This window comes from Diaphorina citri, unplaced genomic scaffold (assembly GCF_000475195.1).
Source record: "Diaphorina citri unplaced genomic scaffold, Diaci psyllid genome assembly version 1.1 scaffold2, whole genome shotgun sequence".
In the NCBI taxonomy this organism is placed as follows: domain Eukaryota; kingdom Metazoa; phylum Arthropoda; class Insecta; order Hemiptera; family Psyllidae; genus Diaphorina; species Diaphorina citri.
This window is the reverse complement of record NW_007377441.1, coordinates 214,811-233,956: the sequence shown is the minus strand read 5'-3', so window position 1 is coordinate 233,956 and position 19,146 is coordinate 214,811. Positions and strand designations below refer to the sequence as shown.

The window sequence follows — 19,146 nt, the reverse complement described above, 5'->3', positions numbered from 1 at the left end:
CTGATCAAACCTCTTGAAAGAAAAAATCTCGAAACTTGGGTCCTCGAGCCATTTGTTTCCACAGGGTCATTTGCCTTTATAGGGCCTCCTCCCGTGGCCATCGAAGGCCCTGTGAAGGCCCTTTCTTCCCGAGTGAACGTTTTAGTAAGGCTGTGTTCTGATTTTTGTGATTTCAGGAGTAGGAGTACGCTTCAGTCAGCTGTGAGTACGAATAGTCCGGGTCTGCACAGTGAGGACAGGCGAGCCCTGGCTATTTGTGTTCGAAATTTACCTGCCCGATCTAGTGGTAAGTCAGCCAATTACTAGTACTTATATTACTGATTTAAACTAAACCTCGTTGGGCGAGGGGGTATCACACTAGGCTTAGGAGGGGGCCGTATGAGGCAGAGCTGGATGAGTTTCACCCGAAGGCCACCAGAACTCTGTTCATAGGCAACCTGGAGAAGGACATCACCGCGTCCGAGCTGCAGAAACACTTTGACCAATTCGGCCAGATTATCGTAAGTATATTGTCGCACTCTTAATTAGAATCCGCTCCGGGCGAGAATTGAACCCGGGACTTAACGCTTACAAATCGGGCCCGCTATCTTCCAAGCTAGCTATTTTATTTTAATAGATCAGTTGCGCTTACTTGGGTGATGTAGATGTATCAAAGTCATTGAGCAGGAAAAATGAGGACCAACGGAATTTTTCTATTTCTTCTACGACTTCTGGATACCGAGATAAATCGATTTAAAAAATACCATACAAATTTCTTGACCCCGCCGGGAATCGAACCCGGGTCTCCCGCGTGCAAGGCGAGTGTAGTGACCACTACGCCATGGGAGCTGACCCTATTATTTATTGCGAAGATAACATGGCTTTGCCAGCGGCCGAATTATCAATTTTTGTCGGTATTCAAACATTTCGAACCCAATACTTCCGGCTTGGAAATCCCCTTAACCACTCGGCCAGGAAGAAGGGCAAACTTTCTAATGGCATTTTACTAATGGACTTGTGTTATTTCTCATTCAGGTCCTGTTCGCGCAGTTAGCAGTGAATGGCATGCGCGGAGTTGTCATGCGCAGTAGAAAGCTACAGGTGTAATTACTAATGAACTTGTGTTATTTCTCATTCAGGTCCTGTTCGCGCAGTTAGCAGTGAATGGCATGCGCGGAGTTGTCATGCGCAGTAGAAAGCTTCAGGTGGACTTTGCGTCACGGGAATGTCAGGATGCGTTCTACGAGTCGCAGAAGTCGTCCAATATGTTTGACAACAGGTGAGTTCCACACGGCAGTACCTATGTTTTTGGAGAACTTCATTGTATTTCCAGTTCCCTCCAATAATATTAAAAACAGCAGGAGAAAATTGTAACCAATATTGTTAAAATCTCATCTTAGAAGTTTAGATTAAGCTTAGGATAAGAATTTCTTTGTAAAAATAAAATAAAAAAAAAAAAATAATAGAAAAAAAATAATGATGTCAAATAAAACATACCCATAAGTACCTATTAAAAATAAGAGGGAACTGTCATAAGTCATAAGTTAGGCCTAACATCCTGAATTCCTGAAATTGAAGAGAAAAGGAGGATTTTACAGGAGGAATGGCAGCCGTTCCAAGATCGAACTCCATCTTTTTAGGATGAAAGTCGTCTCGGACCAGAGTTGATTTTTTTCCCCCAAGAGTTTGTGAAAACAAATGGACAAACTTATAGCCGGGTCCACAAAGTGATTTTAAACTCCGTGCAATCTGATTGGTTGATTTAAAAAAAGTAAGCCAATCAGACTACTTAATTCAAGAGTTTACCTTAAAGGGAGTTTAAACTCACTTTGTGGGACTGTCCATTAACTATCTACCTCCTGTTTACCAGGCGAGCGCCTTGACCACTACACCACCGAGGCAGGTTTAGTATTAGTATAAGTTAAGCTTAGTATGTGTGACAACTTTGTGGACTGTCAGAGGAAACTGTCATAAGTTAGGCCTAACATCCTGAATTCCTGAAACTAAAGAGAAAAGGAGGATTTTATAGGAGGAATGGCAGCCGTTCCAAGATCGAACTCCATCTTTTTAGGATGAAAGTCGCCTCGGACCAGAGTTGATTTTTTTCCCCCCAAGAGTTTGTGAAAACAAACGGATAAACTTATAGCCGGGTCCACAAAGTGATTTTAAACTCCGTGCAATCTGATTGGTTGATTTTTAAAAAGTAAGCCAAACAGATTACTTAATTCAAGAGTTTACCTTGACATCATATTTAGATTGCTCATTTGGCACCACCCGGGGGGCACTTATGGATTAAGGATACCATGGAAGCGAGCAAAGTTTACCCCCCGAAGGGAGTTTAAACTCACTTTGTGGGACCGTCCATTAACTATTAATCTACATGTTATAACTAACCTCCTCCTCTTGTGTTTCAGCATGGGTGCATCTCCAGCCAGCAGCACCAGTGGCGGGGGTGGTGGTAGCAGCGCGGGCAGTGGTGTCATTCTGCCCGTGGTACGCGGGGGTTTGGACACCCCCTCCTCCTCCTCCTCGGGCGGATCTACCTCTTCATCGCGCCCCTACAGACACTCCACGTCCCGCCCCTCCCCCATATACTCGCGGGGGGCCTCGCCGCCCCCACTGACACCCAAGCGACATGCCACTACCTCCTCCTCTGCCCTCCGCTGTGATTATACCAATGAGTATGTGATGGATAGGAGACCCCCCTATAGGTAAAATAACTTTAACAGGTTTGGTTTGATAGAGCGAACTGTAACGGCCAACAAGCGACATGCCACTACCTCCTCCTCTGCCCTCCGCTGTGATTATACCAATGAGTATGTGATGGATAGGAGACCCCCCTATAGGTAAGATAACTTTAACAGGTTTGGTTTGATAGAGGGAACTGTAACTGCCAAGGATTTCTGCGCATCTCCTGAAGTCTGACGTCAGAGTTCAGGACTCTGACGGAAAATAAAAATTGAATTTTCGACCTTTTACAGTTATTATGTCGGAGTTTTGACCTCAGATTTGTATTTTTCCCAACTTTTTACATAGGAATCGACCATTTATTAATAATTTTTACCCATTTGCAACTGCTCCATTATTTCATTTTATTTTTTGAACAGTTATGATAGGGGGGAATTGAACTGCTGAGGTCTTATTGTCCCGAAATCGAAGAGAGAAGGAAGACAGGATAGGAGAAAGCCAGCCGTTCCGAGAACGAACCCTTATCTGTTCAGGATAAAATCCGCCCCGGGTGGGCATTGGGAATCGAACCCGAGCCCTAGTGCTTACAAGGCAGGCGCGCTATCTAACCACGCTAACTTGGCTTACATACTGTATTTGTTAGATTTGGGCTCAATATACCTACGTAAGACCTTATTTAGATTGCGAGAGTAAAGGAACTTTTCATTCCTACCTTATTATTTATAGTGTCGGATAAGAGAAAAAAAAAGGAAGTAAAAAAGTCCCATTATGCCAACAATTTAGAAAGGCCTCATTTATTTACATCAGAAATAAGGCAAAAGTTAAACAAAAGAACAGGCTTATCTATAAAACTACATAATTATTAACCCATTGCTTAACGCACTTAAATCTTTAAAACACAGAATTTCTATTAACCCCTTGTGTGTTCTCTCGTTCCAGTTCGTGGACATCAAGAAGCAATCCTCGTAATATATTCCGTCCCGCATTGGATTGCAGAACTTTCGTAGTTACCTTCCCCCGACCCCGACCCCTCCAGTGCCTATCAACAAGGGTCTCCAGTATCCCTTCCCTAGCCACCCTCATGTTGTCAACAACTGTCAAATATATTCCGTCCCGCATTGGATTGCAGAACTTTCGTAGTTACCTTCCCCCGACCCCAACCCCTCCAGTGCCTATCAACAAGGGTCTACAGTATCCCTTCCCTAGCCACCCTCATGTTGTCAACAACTGTCATCCCCCCCCACCCCCCCTCCCCGCCCCTGCGACCCCCCTCCTCCTCATCAGAAGACTCTGAACCCTCAACCTCTCAACTGTCAGACTGGGAGCTCCGACTCAAATCATTGGATGAGAGGTATGAGAAATGGTCTGGGAACAGAACAGTGACCGCGACCACCAAGACAGATAGCAGCAGCACAGGGCAGAAAGTAAGACACAAGCTACTCGACCTGAATGTGCACGAGCTACAACCATCAGACATTGTCAAGTCCGTCCTAGCCAAGCGAAGTATATTCGATGAGGATTCCAAGCGACTAGAGAACATGAATGACAAGTACGAACCCAAAGAATATATTCCGTCCCGCATTGGATTGCAGAACTTTCGTAGTTACCTTCCCCCGACCCCAACCCCTCCAGTGCCTATCAACAAGGGTCTACAGTATCCCTTCCCTAGCCACCCTCATGTTGTCAACAACTGTCATCCCCCACCACCCAGTCGAACTGTTAGTCTAGAAACTAGTAAACCTGTAGTTCCTATGCCGAATAATATCAGGCGAAATAGCACCAACTCTAACTCTACAACACTAGGAGACACAGCACGGAGAAGATCGAGGGAAGAACCACAACAACCAATAGAAACCAAAAATGTAAATGAGACTAGAATTAAATTAGAAACTAAACCCTCTACTGAAACAAGTACAAATATGACTAGTGATAACAAAGATGTGAAAGCAATACCTAGCCCTAGCGAAGATATAAAGCCCGCAATAGAGGAAGGGCCTCACCTTGTAGAAAACAATTGTACAGTAGATGTTAAACCTTCGCCAGAAAGTTTACCCAAGTCCGAACCAGTACTAGTGATAAAACATGAGCTTCCAAGTGCCCCCGAGGTCAAAACGAGTGCTCCCACCATTATAGAAAGGAGGAAGAGCACAAGTATAGAAGAAGTCAAACCGTCTAACAGGGAAACGATAGAAGAGAAAGCAGAGTGCAATACCAAAACATTGAACCATGTGAACTCAGTATTAACGCCCTGTGTAACATCCAAACCAAAAGACTGTGATTTAACTGATGTAGATAATAACAAATGTAAACAAGAACGAGACATAGAGCGTGATAGAAGAAAAAGTAAAGACATTGTGGTTGAAAATAGTTCCAGTTCTAGTTCAATAGATACAACGAGCAAGACTAAACCTAACGAAACCTCAACAGACAAAGTAGACAGCAAAGAGAAGAAAGACGTGAAACATAACTGTGTCGATGTCCATTCCAAACACAAAGACAGGAGGGACTCGGAGAAACGAAAAGAAAAAGAAAATGTAGAAGTCAAATCCAATAACCAAAGAAAAGATCACGACAATCACAAGTCCCAAGTCAATGATAGACGAAGCTCCAAAGAAGAACATGAAGACAGAGAAAAGAAGAGAAACAACGAGCACAGCTCTTCTAAACAACACAAGTCACGAGAATCTGAATCCGAACATAGTACAAGCAGACACCACAACAATGTCGCTAGAAAAGATAAACATAAATCATCTAGCAGACACAAGGAAAGTGACAAGAAATCACACGACCATGAGGAAACCAAGAGGAAAGACAGTCATGATGAAAGTAAACGAAAAGAAACTCATCAGGACGAACACAGGAAGAGAGAAAATCACGAAGATAAGAAGAAAGATAACGCAGAAGACAGCAAGAAGAAAGATCATGAGGAGAGCAAAAAGAAAGACAAGGATCATGATGAGAAACGCAAAGAAAGTTGTGAAGAAAAACGTAAAGATGTCTCTGAAGATAAGAGAAGAGAAACTGTTGATGATCACAAACGAAAAGACAGTGGCGAAGAAAGACGCAAAGACACTGATGACCACAAAAGAAAAGAAGTTGATGATCATAAGCGAAAAGAAATTGCTGATGACAAAAACGTAAAGATGTCTCTGAAGATAAGAGAAGAGAAACTGTTGATGATCACAAACGAAAAGACAGTGGCGAAGAAAGACGCAAAGATACTGATGACCACAAAAGAAAAGAAGTTGATGATCATAAGCGAAAAGAAATTGTTGATGATCATAAGCGAAAAGATATTGTAGATGATCATAGGAGAAAAGAAAGCTGTGAAGAAAAACGTAAAGAAATTCTCGATGACAGAAACGCAAAGAAAGTTGTGAAGAAAAACGTAAAGATGTCTCTGAAGATAAGAGAAGAGAAACTGTTGATGATCACAAACGAAAAGATAGTGGCGAAGAAAGACGCAAAGATACTGATGACCACAAAAGAAAAGAAGTTGATGATCATAAGCGAAAAGAAATTGCTGATGATCATAAGAGAAAAGAAATTGTAGATGATCATAGGAGAAAAGAAAGCTGTGAAGAAAAACGTAAAGAAATTGTCGATGACCACAAAAGAAAAGAAAGTACAGATGATCACAAAAGAAAAGAAAGCTGTGAAGAAAAACGTAAAGAAATTGTCGATGACCACAAAAGAAAAGAAAGTACAGATGATCACAAAAGAAAAGAGAATACTGATGATCACAAAAGAAAAGAAACTGTAGATGATCACAAGCGAAAAGAATCTGTTGATGATCACAAAAGAAAAGAATCTGTTGATGATCACAAGCGAAAAGAATCTGTCGATGATCACAAAAGAAAGCTCTACCAGATGCTCACAAAGTCATGAACAAACCAGTAGTAACACCAACAACGCTACAGGACCCTTCGAAAACGATCAACAAATTCGTCACGGTCCCTACATCCCCTATGAACAGATCTGTACTCGTACCAACATCTCTTCAAGAGACTTCCAAGATCAACAAACCAGTACCAACAACTGTACAAAGTGTACAAGATGTTTCTACAAACAAATTTGTCGGCGTACCAACAGCTTTACCGGATAAGTCCGTCAACCCATGTACAGTGGCCACAGTTCTACCTCATATCCAAGGCACTGTCAAGTCTCCTGCTGAAACCAATGTTCAAACCCACACGGCAGCTACCACACCAGAGCCCCCCAAGCAAACATCACCATCACCCAAAGACAGCGCGTTCTCTCATCTAATCCAAGCCATTGACCAAACCATGGCTTTTTTTTTTTTTTTTTTTAAGAGGTTTGACAGAGGGAACTTTAACTGCTATGGTCTTATCGTCCCGGAATCGAAGAGAGAAGGAAGACGGGATAGGAGAAAGCCAGCCGTTCCAAGAATGAACATTATTCCATCAGGATAAAATCTGCCCCGGGTGGGAATCGAACCCGCGGCCTAGCACTTACAAGGCAGATGCACTACCAACTAAGCTAACTAGGCTGGCAGTTTTATGTTTTTAATTACCCAAGACATCATTGATGTTGGTTGATTGGTATCTACAATCAGTAGATGAGCTGATAGCAAAGCTCCTAGAAGACGGATGTTTGCTTCAAACACTTGAATGACATTGTTCTTGTTGAAGTCAACATGCTTGACAACTTGTGCCACAGCATTTTGAAACTCCGTTGATTGGTATCTACAATCAGTAGATGAGCTGATAGCAAAGCTCCTAGAAGACGGATGTTTGCTTCAAACACTTGAATGACATTGTTTTTGTTGAAGTCAACATGCTTGACAACTTGTGCCACAGCATTTTGAAACTCTGTGGCATTCCCTAGAATTGCAAGGGTGTCCAGTGCATCCACTAGAGTTAGACAGTAATCTCCTGTAATATAAACAAAATAAATTCAGGTTAGTAATATAGTAACCAGGTAAATAATAATAATAATAATAATAATAATAATAATAATAATAATAATAATAATAATAATAATAATAATAATAATAATAATAATAATAATAATAATAATAATAATAATAATAATAATAATAATAATAATAATAATAATAATAATAATAATAATAATAATAATAATAATAATAATAATAATAATAATAATAATAATAATAATAATAATAATAATAATAATAATAATAATAATAATAATAATAATAATAATAATAATAATAATAATAATAATAATAATAATAATAATAATAATAATAATAATAAAATGAAAAAAAAAACCAAGGAGTTATCATCATAAAATTGATTTATTCTAATTTATTTATTTGCACGCTAAGTAACAAGGCTATGTGTGGAAAATTTCATAAAATAAAACAACAATAAAATTATTTTATACTGAAATCTAATATTTTGTATTACAAGAGGCTTGATAGAGAGAGCTGTAACTGATAAGGTCGAATCGAAAGACATGATAGGAGAAAGCCAGACGTTCCGAGAATGAACTCTATCTGTTCAGGATAAAATACGCCCCGGGCGGGAATCGAATCCGCGACCTAGGCAGACGTGCTACCCTCCAAGCAAACAAACTAGGCTGGCATACATGTACCTTACTACCTTCATTATTGCTAAACCTCCATGAGGAATAATCCAATTACGGGAAAGGTGCTTCAAAGATACTGTTGCCCCTAGCTGACTCGTGCAATGTTAGGTAAGTAGGTGCGCTTGTCATTCTTCGAATCGAATGTGCTACCCTAAAAGCTAACTAGGCTGGCTTGAATCGACTTTAATAACTTACCGAGGGTTGACTAATGTTCATAGAAGCGAGGGAAGGGGAGCTAGAGATGGACAGCCAGGGGGGTTCCCTGAATTTGCTGATGATGGGTATCACGTGACCTTCGGTGGTGAACAGAAAGCGGTCCATGTTCTTGTTGATATGGTTGTCCGTGTCAAATAACTGAGGAGGAAATAATGACGAAACTTGGGTTAGATTCCAGGAGTGGGCATCTTAGTCTTAGCCGACAGTATAAATAAGGTATATTAAATAAATATCTCCTACACTATGTACAGTACTTGCACTTTACTTATCTTCTAACTTGGATGGATCAATCAAACTAATTTTAATTAACATTGTGGGTTAAAAATATTGTATGTCCAATGATGGGGATCATGGAAAATGAATTGACCCCCTTATCACTGTCAGTTTCACAGGCCACCTCTTCTTCTATCCAAACTTTTTCTGATGGATGTTAATGCTGAAATTTTTCAGGAATCGTTCTTATCTACATACTACCTCTTGTCTTCTCCTCCTTTTTGTAGATTTGTACATTTTTTATTACTTTTTATTAGTTCTGTACCCCTGTGGTTCGTAGGTAACTAGGTAGGTAGTAGGTACTTGTACTTTATCATTTTATTACTTTTTATTAGTTCTGTACCCCTGTGGTTCGTAGGTAACTAGGTAGGTAGTAGGTACTTGTACTTTATCAAAAAAAAAAACACGAATTCAAATTTTTGTTGGTAAACAAACACACGACACGTAATAATCACGGTATAAAGAAATGTATAGTCGCTTACGGAGCAAAATTCGTATTTCGTATATTGGTAGTTCTTTCGGAGCTAGTGTGAAAATAGAACATACTATGTATGATATTTTGATTTTATAGAACTTCTTTTGATTGATACTAATTAATAATCTACAAATTAAGCGCTAAGTAAATTGAAAATTAACTTTATTCACAGCTCATTTTCTCGACATCTCGACACATAATTTTTTTTTGTACCCTGACATTGTATATTCACGGATCCTACTACTCGAGTTCCTTGTCCCTGATTGGCTGACACTCAATAGTTGTTTTGTAAATAAATATGACAGTAGACAGTCGAGACGACTTGTGTTTTTCATTCATTTTTTTCTATTTGTTTTACTACAAAAAAGTGAAATTTATTAATTAAAAATGTGTATTTCAATCAATAGTAATTGAATAACGATCGTTAATACAATGGCGTTTAATAGTTACTTGATAAAAGGTCGAAGGAGTCTGAGAAACACTGGCAGATATCGATGTAAGTTTGGTTTTATGCAGTAGGTACTTTCTTTGCTTGGATGGAAGCCAACGTTCATTTTGGGAAAACTCCATTGATGGACTGTCTAGGTTGAATTCTAATGAAATGTTTCTTTTTTTCAGATCGGCAAAATCAGGAGAATGACGAGGATAGTGTTCATATTGATTTCACCAAAGGTAAGCTTCTGATTGACATGCATTCACTGACGGTAAAAATGAAGCAATCATGTTGCAGTATCATGTGAAACTCACCCATGTCTAGAAGAGATATCCTGCTATGATTCATCAAAATAATTTATGTTAGATCTGTCTTATTTTTAGCTTGATCTTTTATTTGAAATTGAAATATCATATTGTGCATTGGTAAGAACTTTATTTACAATTTGCACAAAATAATGATGTGCACAGATTGCAATTAGAAGGTCATACATAATGTGCAAAAATCTGTGTGGATATATGAGGAAAGCTGTTATTTTTTACAATACTTGAATATTATTTTATATGAGGAATCAGATTTTGCATGTTTCTATGTCTTTTGAAATCTTTGATATTTAAATAATGGATAGATAGGTATTCAATTGATGAGCTGTTTTGTACTTTGTACTCAAGTATTACATAAGGAGGCAATATTCTATGAAAAATCTGTTCTTTTTTCCCCCATAAGTATGTTTGTGAATACTTGATAGGGTTTTACCACTCATGAAACTGCGATGAAAGACGCAAAGATAGTTTTGAAGAGAAACGAAGAGAAATAGTCGATGATCACAGAAAGAAAGACACTGTAGACGAAGCTAAGAGAAAAGACGTTGCCGAGGACCACAAGAGAAAAGAAAGTGTGGAAGAACACAAGAGAAAAGATCTCTGTCCTATTCACAGAACAGTCTCTACTCAAACATAACAAAACCACAGAGCTCCTCTCACACGGTGCCTGGACTGACAAGCCCCTGCCCAACCTACATAACAAACCCATAACCTCCCTGGAACAGTCCATACACAAGACAGTCAACCTCATGGATCAGTACATCAACAAGTCTCCTAAACCTGCCCTGGACCAAATCATCAAGTCTAAGAACCAGGAGAATGTTGTGTACAAACCCAACAACACCACGTCCAATATGTTACATCCATATGATCGTGTCACATCCAGTGAGCAAGTGTTTACCAACAAACCTGTCGTTCTATCTGAACAATACAAGAACATTCAGAACCCAGACCTTGTCAAGAACTGCATAGTATCTTCTGAACTCATGCATCAGAAGAGTATACTTTCTGTGTGCAAACCTCCCATGTCAGACGTCAAATCAGTCATCACCATCAACAAATGTATAGTAACCCCGTCATCTCTACATGATCCTCACAAGACGATGAATAAATCTGTTGTAGTACCAACATCACTACAAGACGCTACCAAAACCAACAAGTCTATCGGGGTACCAACATCCCTGCAAGACAAAACAATCAACAAGACCGTAGTGGTGTCAACATCTGTACATGATGCTCAGAGGATTATCAACAAACCGATCACACCAACATCCTTGTCAGATGCTTCCAAACTCATCAATAAAACTGTAGTCGTATCAACATCTCTACTGGAGTCTTCCAAAACTATGAACAAGTTTGTGACAACATCAACACCCTTGCACGACGACAACAGATCTCTTGTAATACCATCGTCGCTCCAAGAGACTGCCCAAAACATGAACAGAACCGTAGTAACAACATCTCTAGCAGATGCTTCCAAGTTCATCAACAAATCTATTGGGGTACCAACATCTCTACATGACAAGATCGTCACCACATCTGTTGTTGTATCAACCTCGCAACAAGATCTTTCTAAAAGCATTAACAAATCCATCGGAGTCACATCTTTACAAGACAAACCCACCATCAAACCCATCGTAGCATCACCGTTTCTTCAAGATGCTGCCAAAAACAAACCGCTTGTATCACCAACATCTCTACCAGATGCTCACAAAGTCATGAACAAACCAGTAGTAACACCAACAACGCTACAGGACCCTTCGAAAACGATCAACAAATTCGTTACGGTCCCTACATCCCTTCAAGACAAACCTATGAACAGATCTATACTCGTACCAACATCTCTTCACGAGACTTCCAAGATCAACAAACCAGTACCAACAACTGTACACAGTGTACAAGATGTTTCTACAAACAAATTTGTCGGCGTGCCAACAGCTTTACCGGATAAGTCCGTCAACCCATGTACAGTGGCCACAGCTCTACCTGACTTCAAAGGCACTGTCAAGTCTCCTGCTGAAACCAATGTTCAAACCCACTCGGCAGCTACCACACCAGAGCCCCCCAAGCAAACATCACCATCACCCAAAGACAGCGCGTTCTCTCATCTGATCCAAGCCATTGACCAAACCATGGCCAACGAGAAAGCCGACAAATCTGTGAACGCCTTTTCGAAACCAGACGAGGACAAACCCAACCATGTTTCCCCTGTCACCATCAAGGAAGAAGATCTCATCGCCAAACAAAAACTTGAGAAGCTCTACTCCAACATTCAACCAGACAAGTATCAGTTCGGAAACAAAACGCTGACCATTACAGATCACACTTACGTAGTCAATTCCTGCGATACACCGAGCAAGTCAGCGGTGCCTGAACACAACGAGGCTAAGCCGGAGTGTAAACCAGAACCTAACATAGTCAAGTTTGTGGAGGAGCTGGAGCAACAGCTGAACGAGGAGAAATCGCAGAACCTACGCAAGCAAAATCTCGCCTTGGAGGAGAAGACACAGCAAAACCAACACCGCAATGTCTTGCCCGAGGACAAATCACAACAAAACCAACATCGCAATGTCCCCTTGCCAGAGGACAAGTCACAGCAAAATCAACAGCACCGCAATGTTCCCTTGCCAGAGGAAAAATCACAGCAAACCCAGCACCAAAATCTTCCTTTGGCCGAGGAGAAATCACAGCAACCTCAACATCGCAATCTCTTGGTTGAAGAGAGTCGCAAGCAACACTTGGATCTGCTGGAGAAGAAGGAGGACCATGTGGGCCCTATCGTGGCTCCCCTCACACCCAAGATGGAAGAGAAGCCAGCCATCTTCGTGAGTCCGGGGGAGAGTAGCTGTGAACCCAAGGATGTCGAGTCGGCGCAGACCCGCAAGGAAATTACCGAGGATATTAAAGGTGAGTTATCCTTTGAAACTGGAAGCTGTGATGATGAAGGTAGAAACAAGAAACATTCCATCTTTGATATTGTCGATGATACACCAGCCTATATCTCAATGTATGACAAGGTCAAAGCCAGATCCTGCAAGAATATGCAGAAGCATGAAGAAGAGCAGAAGAAGAAAGAGAAGTTTACCCAACTGAAACAAAGTCGTGCGAAGCGAGAGGAAAAGAAACGTTCTACCTCGTATGATGAGGATACGGACTCTGAACGGGGCATAGGACGGAGAAATAGCAAACACATGATCACAAGCTCTGAGGATGACTTCACCTCAGAATGTGAAACCAACAAAACCAAATCCAAGAAAACAATCATGTCTGATACTTCAGATGACGATGTTGTTAAAAGTGCTGTCAAATCCAAACTGAAAGCAAAATCCAGACTCCTCCGCTCTGAGGAGAGTGAACTAGATAGTACTCAGGATAGCATGCAGTCCTTCATCAAATCCGAACCTAAAGTCAAGATAGAACGAGAAGAGAATACAAACACCACAGCCTCTATCAAGGAAGAACATGGGGCAGAAGAGAAAGACATTAGTGTGAACAACAAGACCAGTGTAGATACAGACTCTGAAACACATGGCAAGAAGAAATCACATCGGAAGAAAGAGAAGAGACAGAAGAGCATGGATAGTTCTCTCTCATGCAGTGATATCAACCTGTCCAGTAAGAAGGAGAAACACAAGAAGGAAAGAAGAAAGTCACATAACCATGATAGTGATGCGAGTGGAAAACATGTCAAGTCGAGAAGTATCCAGAAGTATCCATTTGAGATTATTTTCAAAAGTTCCAGTAAAGTACAAAGTGTTTAGCAAGAGATCAAAGGGGTAAGTTAAAGTTAACTCATCATGTTTGAAATCTTTCAGATTTTAGGTTTCAATTCCAATGGAACCTATTTAGAAAAAGTCCCTTTAAATTTCTCCGAAAAAAAAACACACAGGAAGAACATGGAGCAGAAGAGAAAGACATTAGTGTGAACAACAAGACCAGTGTAGATACAGACTCTGAAACACATGGCAAGAAGAAGTCACATCGGAAGAAAGAGAAGAGACAGAAGAGCATGGATAGTTCTCTCTCGTGCAGTGATATCAACCTGTCCAGTAAGAAGGAGAAACACAAGAAGGAAAGAAGAAAGTCGCATAACCATGATAGTGATGCGAGTGGAAAACATGTCAAGTCAAGGAAAAAGAAGACTAGTAGCAGTAAGAAAGATATCAAGCTTGAAACCTCCTTGTTTGAACCTCTGTCTGATGACTCGAGTACACCTATGATGAAAGACCAGAGTATGAGTAACAACACAAGCAAGTGGCAAGTAGGCCAAGTCTTCTCAGATTCTGACTCGGATGAAATAACACGCATCCAGGACAAGAAACGGCGAGAGAGAAAATCACGAGAACTAGATGAGGCAGGCAAAGCATTGGAAGCGAAACTTCTTGATGAAACAGATCACTTTGATGCAACCTCGGTGCTTGTTGAGAAAGTGAAGAAGAAGAAAAAGAAGAAGAAGAAACATCATAATCATCACAAGCAGAGGAATATTGAACATGAGGAGGGAGATGGGGATGATGAAGATGAGGAAGCAAGGTCTGCAGAGAATGAACCCACGCCTCCCATCACTGCACAATGCTTATCCTCACTACTAGAGAGTCCACCTCTCTCTGTAGCAGCCAATAAGAAGCCAGATATCCCTGGGTTTGGTCTTCCTATGGATGCACATGTGCATGACTCTGCTGTGAAGAGTATCTCAGAGTGTGAGAACCTCCCGGCTATGAAGAAGATCCCTGATCCTGAACCTGCGCCTGTTGAGGAAAAACCCACAGTGGTGATCTCCCAGGAAGAAACAGAAGATGCCGTGGCAGCCCTGCTAGGAGATGCATTCGGTGGTCACTTTGAGGAGGATTACAACATGGAAGATAACAAACCTGGCTCTCCTGAGAACCTCTCGGAACCAGATCTACAAATAGACACAGATACAGAAGATACATTCGATACCTTGGACTTCTCCAAACCACCCAGAACACCAGACTATCCTTCACACTTTGAGAACTTTACTGGCAAAGACAAGATCAAACCAGGGTTTGTTCCACCTAAAACACCCGACACCAAATCCGTGGAACTTGCCAAGAAACCAAACCATGAGATGAAGACCGAACCCCAAGGTAGTTCACCAGACTATCCTTCACACTTTGAGAACTTTACTGGCAAAGACAAGATCAAACCAGGGTTTGTTCCACCTAAAACACCCGACACCAAGTCCGTGGAACTTGCCAAGAAACCAAACCATGAGATGAAGACCGAAACCCAAGGTAGTCCACAACAAGCCAATGTTACCAAAGGTATGAAACAAGATAAAACACCTGAACCCTCCCCTGTGAAACTGCCTGAACTTCGACCATTTGATACATTCAAACCCGAGGACAAACCAGCAGAGTCCCGGGGATATGCATCACTAGAGGTTGTCAATAAAACATCCAAAGCAACCAATGTCCCTAGCAGCTCTGTCCTATTCACAGAACAGTCTCTACTCAAACATAACAAAACCACAGAGCTCCTCTCACACGGTGCCTGGACTGACAAGCCCCTGGCCAACCTACATAACAAACCCATCACCTCCCTGGAACAGTCCATACACAAAACAGTCAACCAAAGGACCACGGAATTCTTAACTCTATGGTTTTTGCTTTCTCTTGTGCCAGTATATCTTCATCCTAGAAGAATGGTCGTATTTTTGCTTTCTCTTGTGCCATCTCTGAAGTATAAATAACACTTCCAAATTCTTGGCCAGCACCTAAGAGCTATGTCTAACTGATGAGTTCAAATAAGAACGTAACGCGTCTTAGGGTGCTCCCAGATGTTGGCTATTCCTGCCTCGGTGGTGTATAGGGGTAAAGACACTCGCCTGGTAAACAGGAGGGCGTGGGTTTACTCCCAGCCGAGGTATGGAATTTTGTCCTCAATATAATATGAGGATTTGACCACCAAAATAGTAGCCTACTGCTGAAGTAAAGGGACTTTTCAGTCCTATGCGAACAGTATAAATAAGCACTATTAAATGGGGGCTATTCCATACATACCTTGAGCAAAAGTTTTTAGTTTCAGCAGAAAATATTCTCATAGGATTGAATTAGTTTAGGCTTTTTTGTTCTGGTCAATTCATGAACTGTTGTGACCCAATCGTGAACACTCGACTGTGTCCACTGGAGTTAAGTGAACAAGAAACTGGCGGCATTAACGAAATGGCTTTATTTCTATTCAAACCAATACTGACCAGATCAAGGTAAAGGGACTTTTCAGTCCTATGCGAACAGTATAAATAAGCACTATTAAATGGGGGCTATTCCATACATACCTTGAGCAAAAGTTTTCAGTTTCAGCAAAAAATATTCTCATAGGATTGATTTAGTTTAGGCTTTTTTGTTCTGGTCAATTCATGAACTATTGTGACCCTATCGTGAACACTCGACTGTGTCCACTGGAGTTAAGTGAACAAGAAACTGGCGGCATTCACGAAATTGCTTTATTTCTATTCAAACCAATACTGACCAGACCAGATCAGTAGAGGAGGAGAACTATCGATAGCACTATCAAACGCTATCGATAGTTGAGGCTTGACTATCGATAGTTTTTTCTGCACATTTTTCGTTTTGGTCGTTTTAGAAGTGAAAGGTGTAAAAAAATTGTAAAAAATTATATTTTGTAAAAAAAAAAATAAAAATAAATGTTGAAATAAAACCCTGTGACCTAAATTAATACGTGTACAGTTAATAATTTTCTTTAAATTAGGTTAGGTCTTTTTGGGGGATAAGAATAAGAACTTTAGAAACAAGGAAAATATGTAATAAAAAAACTATCGATGGCGCCGACTATCAAATAAAACCCTGTGACCTAAATTAATACGTGTACAGTTAATAATTTTCTTTAAATTAGGTTAGGTTAGGTCTTTTTGGGGGAAATAAAACCCTGTGACCTAAATTAATACGTGTACAGTTAATAATTTTCTTTAAATTAGGTTAGGTTAGGTCTTTTTGGAGGATAAGAACATTAGAAACAAGGAAAATATGTAATAAAAAAAACTATCGATGGCGCCGACTATGGATAGTTCTCCTCCTCTACAGATCAGACATAACGAGAAAAAGCCTCTAATTTTGAACCTTCCTTACACTAGCATTTGGTTTGTATCCACAGAGTTCCTGCCAAGAAAGAATCGGACGAGTCCTCAACTTCCAACCTCCAGGAGTCCTCAGGTATCGAGACTGGAACTTGCACCAGCCCCCTGCCTTCCTCTCAACCCGAGGACAACAGACCCCGGACACCCATAGACACAAGCTCCTCAGGACTTCCTGTCAGTTCTGGAGTCACTACACCAGGGTCCAGTTCGATTCCTGTTGCAAGCGTGAATATTTCTACTCCCAGTCCAACTGTTACTTCTTCAGCGAATGTGCTTGGATCAAGTACGAATATTCTTACTTCGAGTATGAATATTCCCACTTCAAATTCAAATATCCCCGCGTCTACGCCTACCAGCGCCTCATGTTCCCTTCCAACCTCCAGGAGTCCTCAGGTATCGAGACTGGAACTTGCACCAGCCCCCTGCCTTCCTCTCAACCCGAGGACAACAGACCCCGCACACCCATAGACACGAGCTCCTCAGGACTGCCTGTCAGTTCTGGAGTCACTACACCAGGCTCCAGTTCGATTCCTGTTGCAAGCGTGAATATTTCTACTCCCAGTCCAACTGTTTCCTCTTCAGCGAATGTGCTTGGGTGCCTGTCAGTTCTGGAGTCACTACACCAGGGTCCAGTTCGATTCCTGTTGCAAGCGTGAATATTTCTACTCCCAGTCCAACTGTTACCTCTTCAGCGAATGTGCTTGGATCAAGTACAAATATTCTTACTTCGAGTATGAGTATTCCCACTTCAAATCCGAATATTCCCACTTCAAATTCAAATATCCCCGCGTCTACGCCTACCAGCGCCTCATGTTCTGTTATCACGATGACCTCCAGTGCGTCGAACGCGGCCTGCGTCTCTACCGCGTCCGGCAGCGTCGATGATACCAGTATGTTGATAGACCCAGTGAGTGGGGAACTGATACCCGTGCGTCAGGCGGAGGAAGGACAGTACATACCGGTACAGGCGAATGGTACGCGGGCTCCTCCCGAGGCAGACGAACCCGCGGAGAAACGACAGAAAATAGTAACATCTCTACCTCATACTCTATCACAACCTACACCACTGCCCCAGCCTCAGCCTCTACCTGTCCCTCTCCCGCAGCCTCAGCATACTATACCACTACCGGAACCACCCAGTTCTCCCGAGGCAGACGAACCCGCGGAGAAACGACAGAAAATAGTAACATCTCTACCTCATACTCTATCACAACCTACACCACTGCCCCAACCTCAGCCTCTACCTGTCCCTCTCCCGCAGCCTCAGCATACTATACCACTACCGGAACCACCCAGTATACGTGTGAGTCCGCCAGGTCCCACGCGAGTGATCCACACTGAACCTCAGCATAGCTACCCGATGCCTATCCCTGTCCCTCTGAGTGTAGCCACGCCTACCATCGTCACCTTACCGCCCAAACTAGCGCTCACCAAGCTACCGAACCATCTGACCAAACCACTCACTGTCAATGTACCCCAGGCTATGAGTCCTAAGCCTGCAGGCCTCTCCCCCTCCCTCCCCCATCATCCTACAGTGTTGTCACCTCTACCACCCGGCTCCAACGTTGCCAAGTCATCACCCCTCATGACAATGTTTATGACAATGTCATTTGATGTCATTATGACAAAGTCATTTGATATGTCCTTATGACAATGTCATTTGATATGTCATTTGATGTCATTATGACAAAGTCATTTGATATGTCCTTATGACAATGTCATTTGATATGTCATTATGACAATGTCATTTGATGTCATTATGACAAAGTCATTTGATATGTCCTTATGACAATGTCATTTGATATGTCATTATGACGATGTCATTTGATGTTATTATGACGATGTCATTTGATGTCATTATGACAATGTCATTTGATATGTCGTTATGACAATGTCATTTGTTGTTATTATGACATTATACTTCCTAATATGTGACTAACCCCTACTTTGACGTCAGTCAGGCTTCATCACATGGGCAGTCATTTTGTCGGAATACCTTTTTGATTTAATCATTTTTGGACGAAAAAACCCCCTATTATTAAAGCAGAATGGCATGGACGATTTG

General features: G+C 41.4%; 1 protein-coding gene across 1 annotated transcript in view; it reads left to right on the top strand.

Moving 5' to 3' along the window:
- Positions 1–156: 156 nt before the first annotated feature.
- The window catches only part of LOC113467164 (protein split ends-like), a gene marked incomplete at its 5' end in the record, with an annotated part of 35,251 nt that continues 16,261 nt past the window's right edge, over positions 157–19,146 (top strand). Inside the window, 16 exon segments of the mRNA XM_026823207.1 lie at positions 157–290; positions 347–500; positions 1,015–1,080; positions 1,119–1,258; positions 2,394–2,614; positions 2,750–2,825; positions 3,607–3,803; positions 3,874–5,661; positions 6,062–6,548; positions 6,644–6,915; positions 9,827–9,880; positions 10,529–13,710; positions 13,854–14,978; positions 15,126–15,551; positions 17,099–17,568; positions 17,664–18,583. Coding sequence (XP_026679008.1) covers positions 157–290; positions 347–500; positions 1,015–1,080; positions 1,119–1,258; positions 2,394–2,614; positions 2,750–2,825; positions 3,607–3,803; positions 3,874–5,661; positions 6,062–6,548; positions 6,644–6,915; positions 9,827–9,880; positions 10,529–13,710; positions 13,854–14,978; positions 15,126–15,551; positions 17,099–17,568; positions 17,664–18,583 — 9,712 coding nt within the window.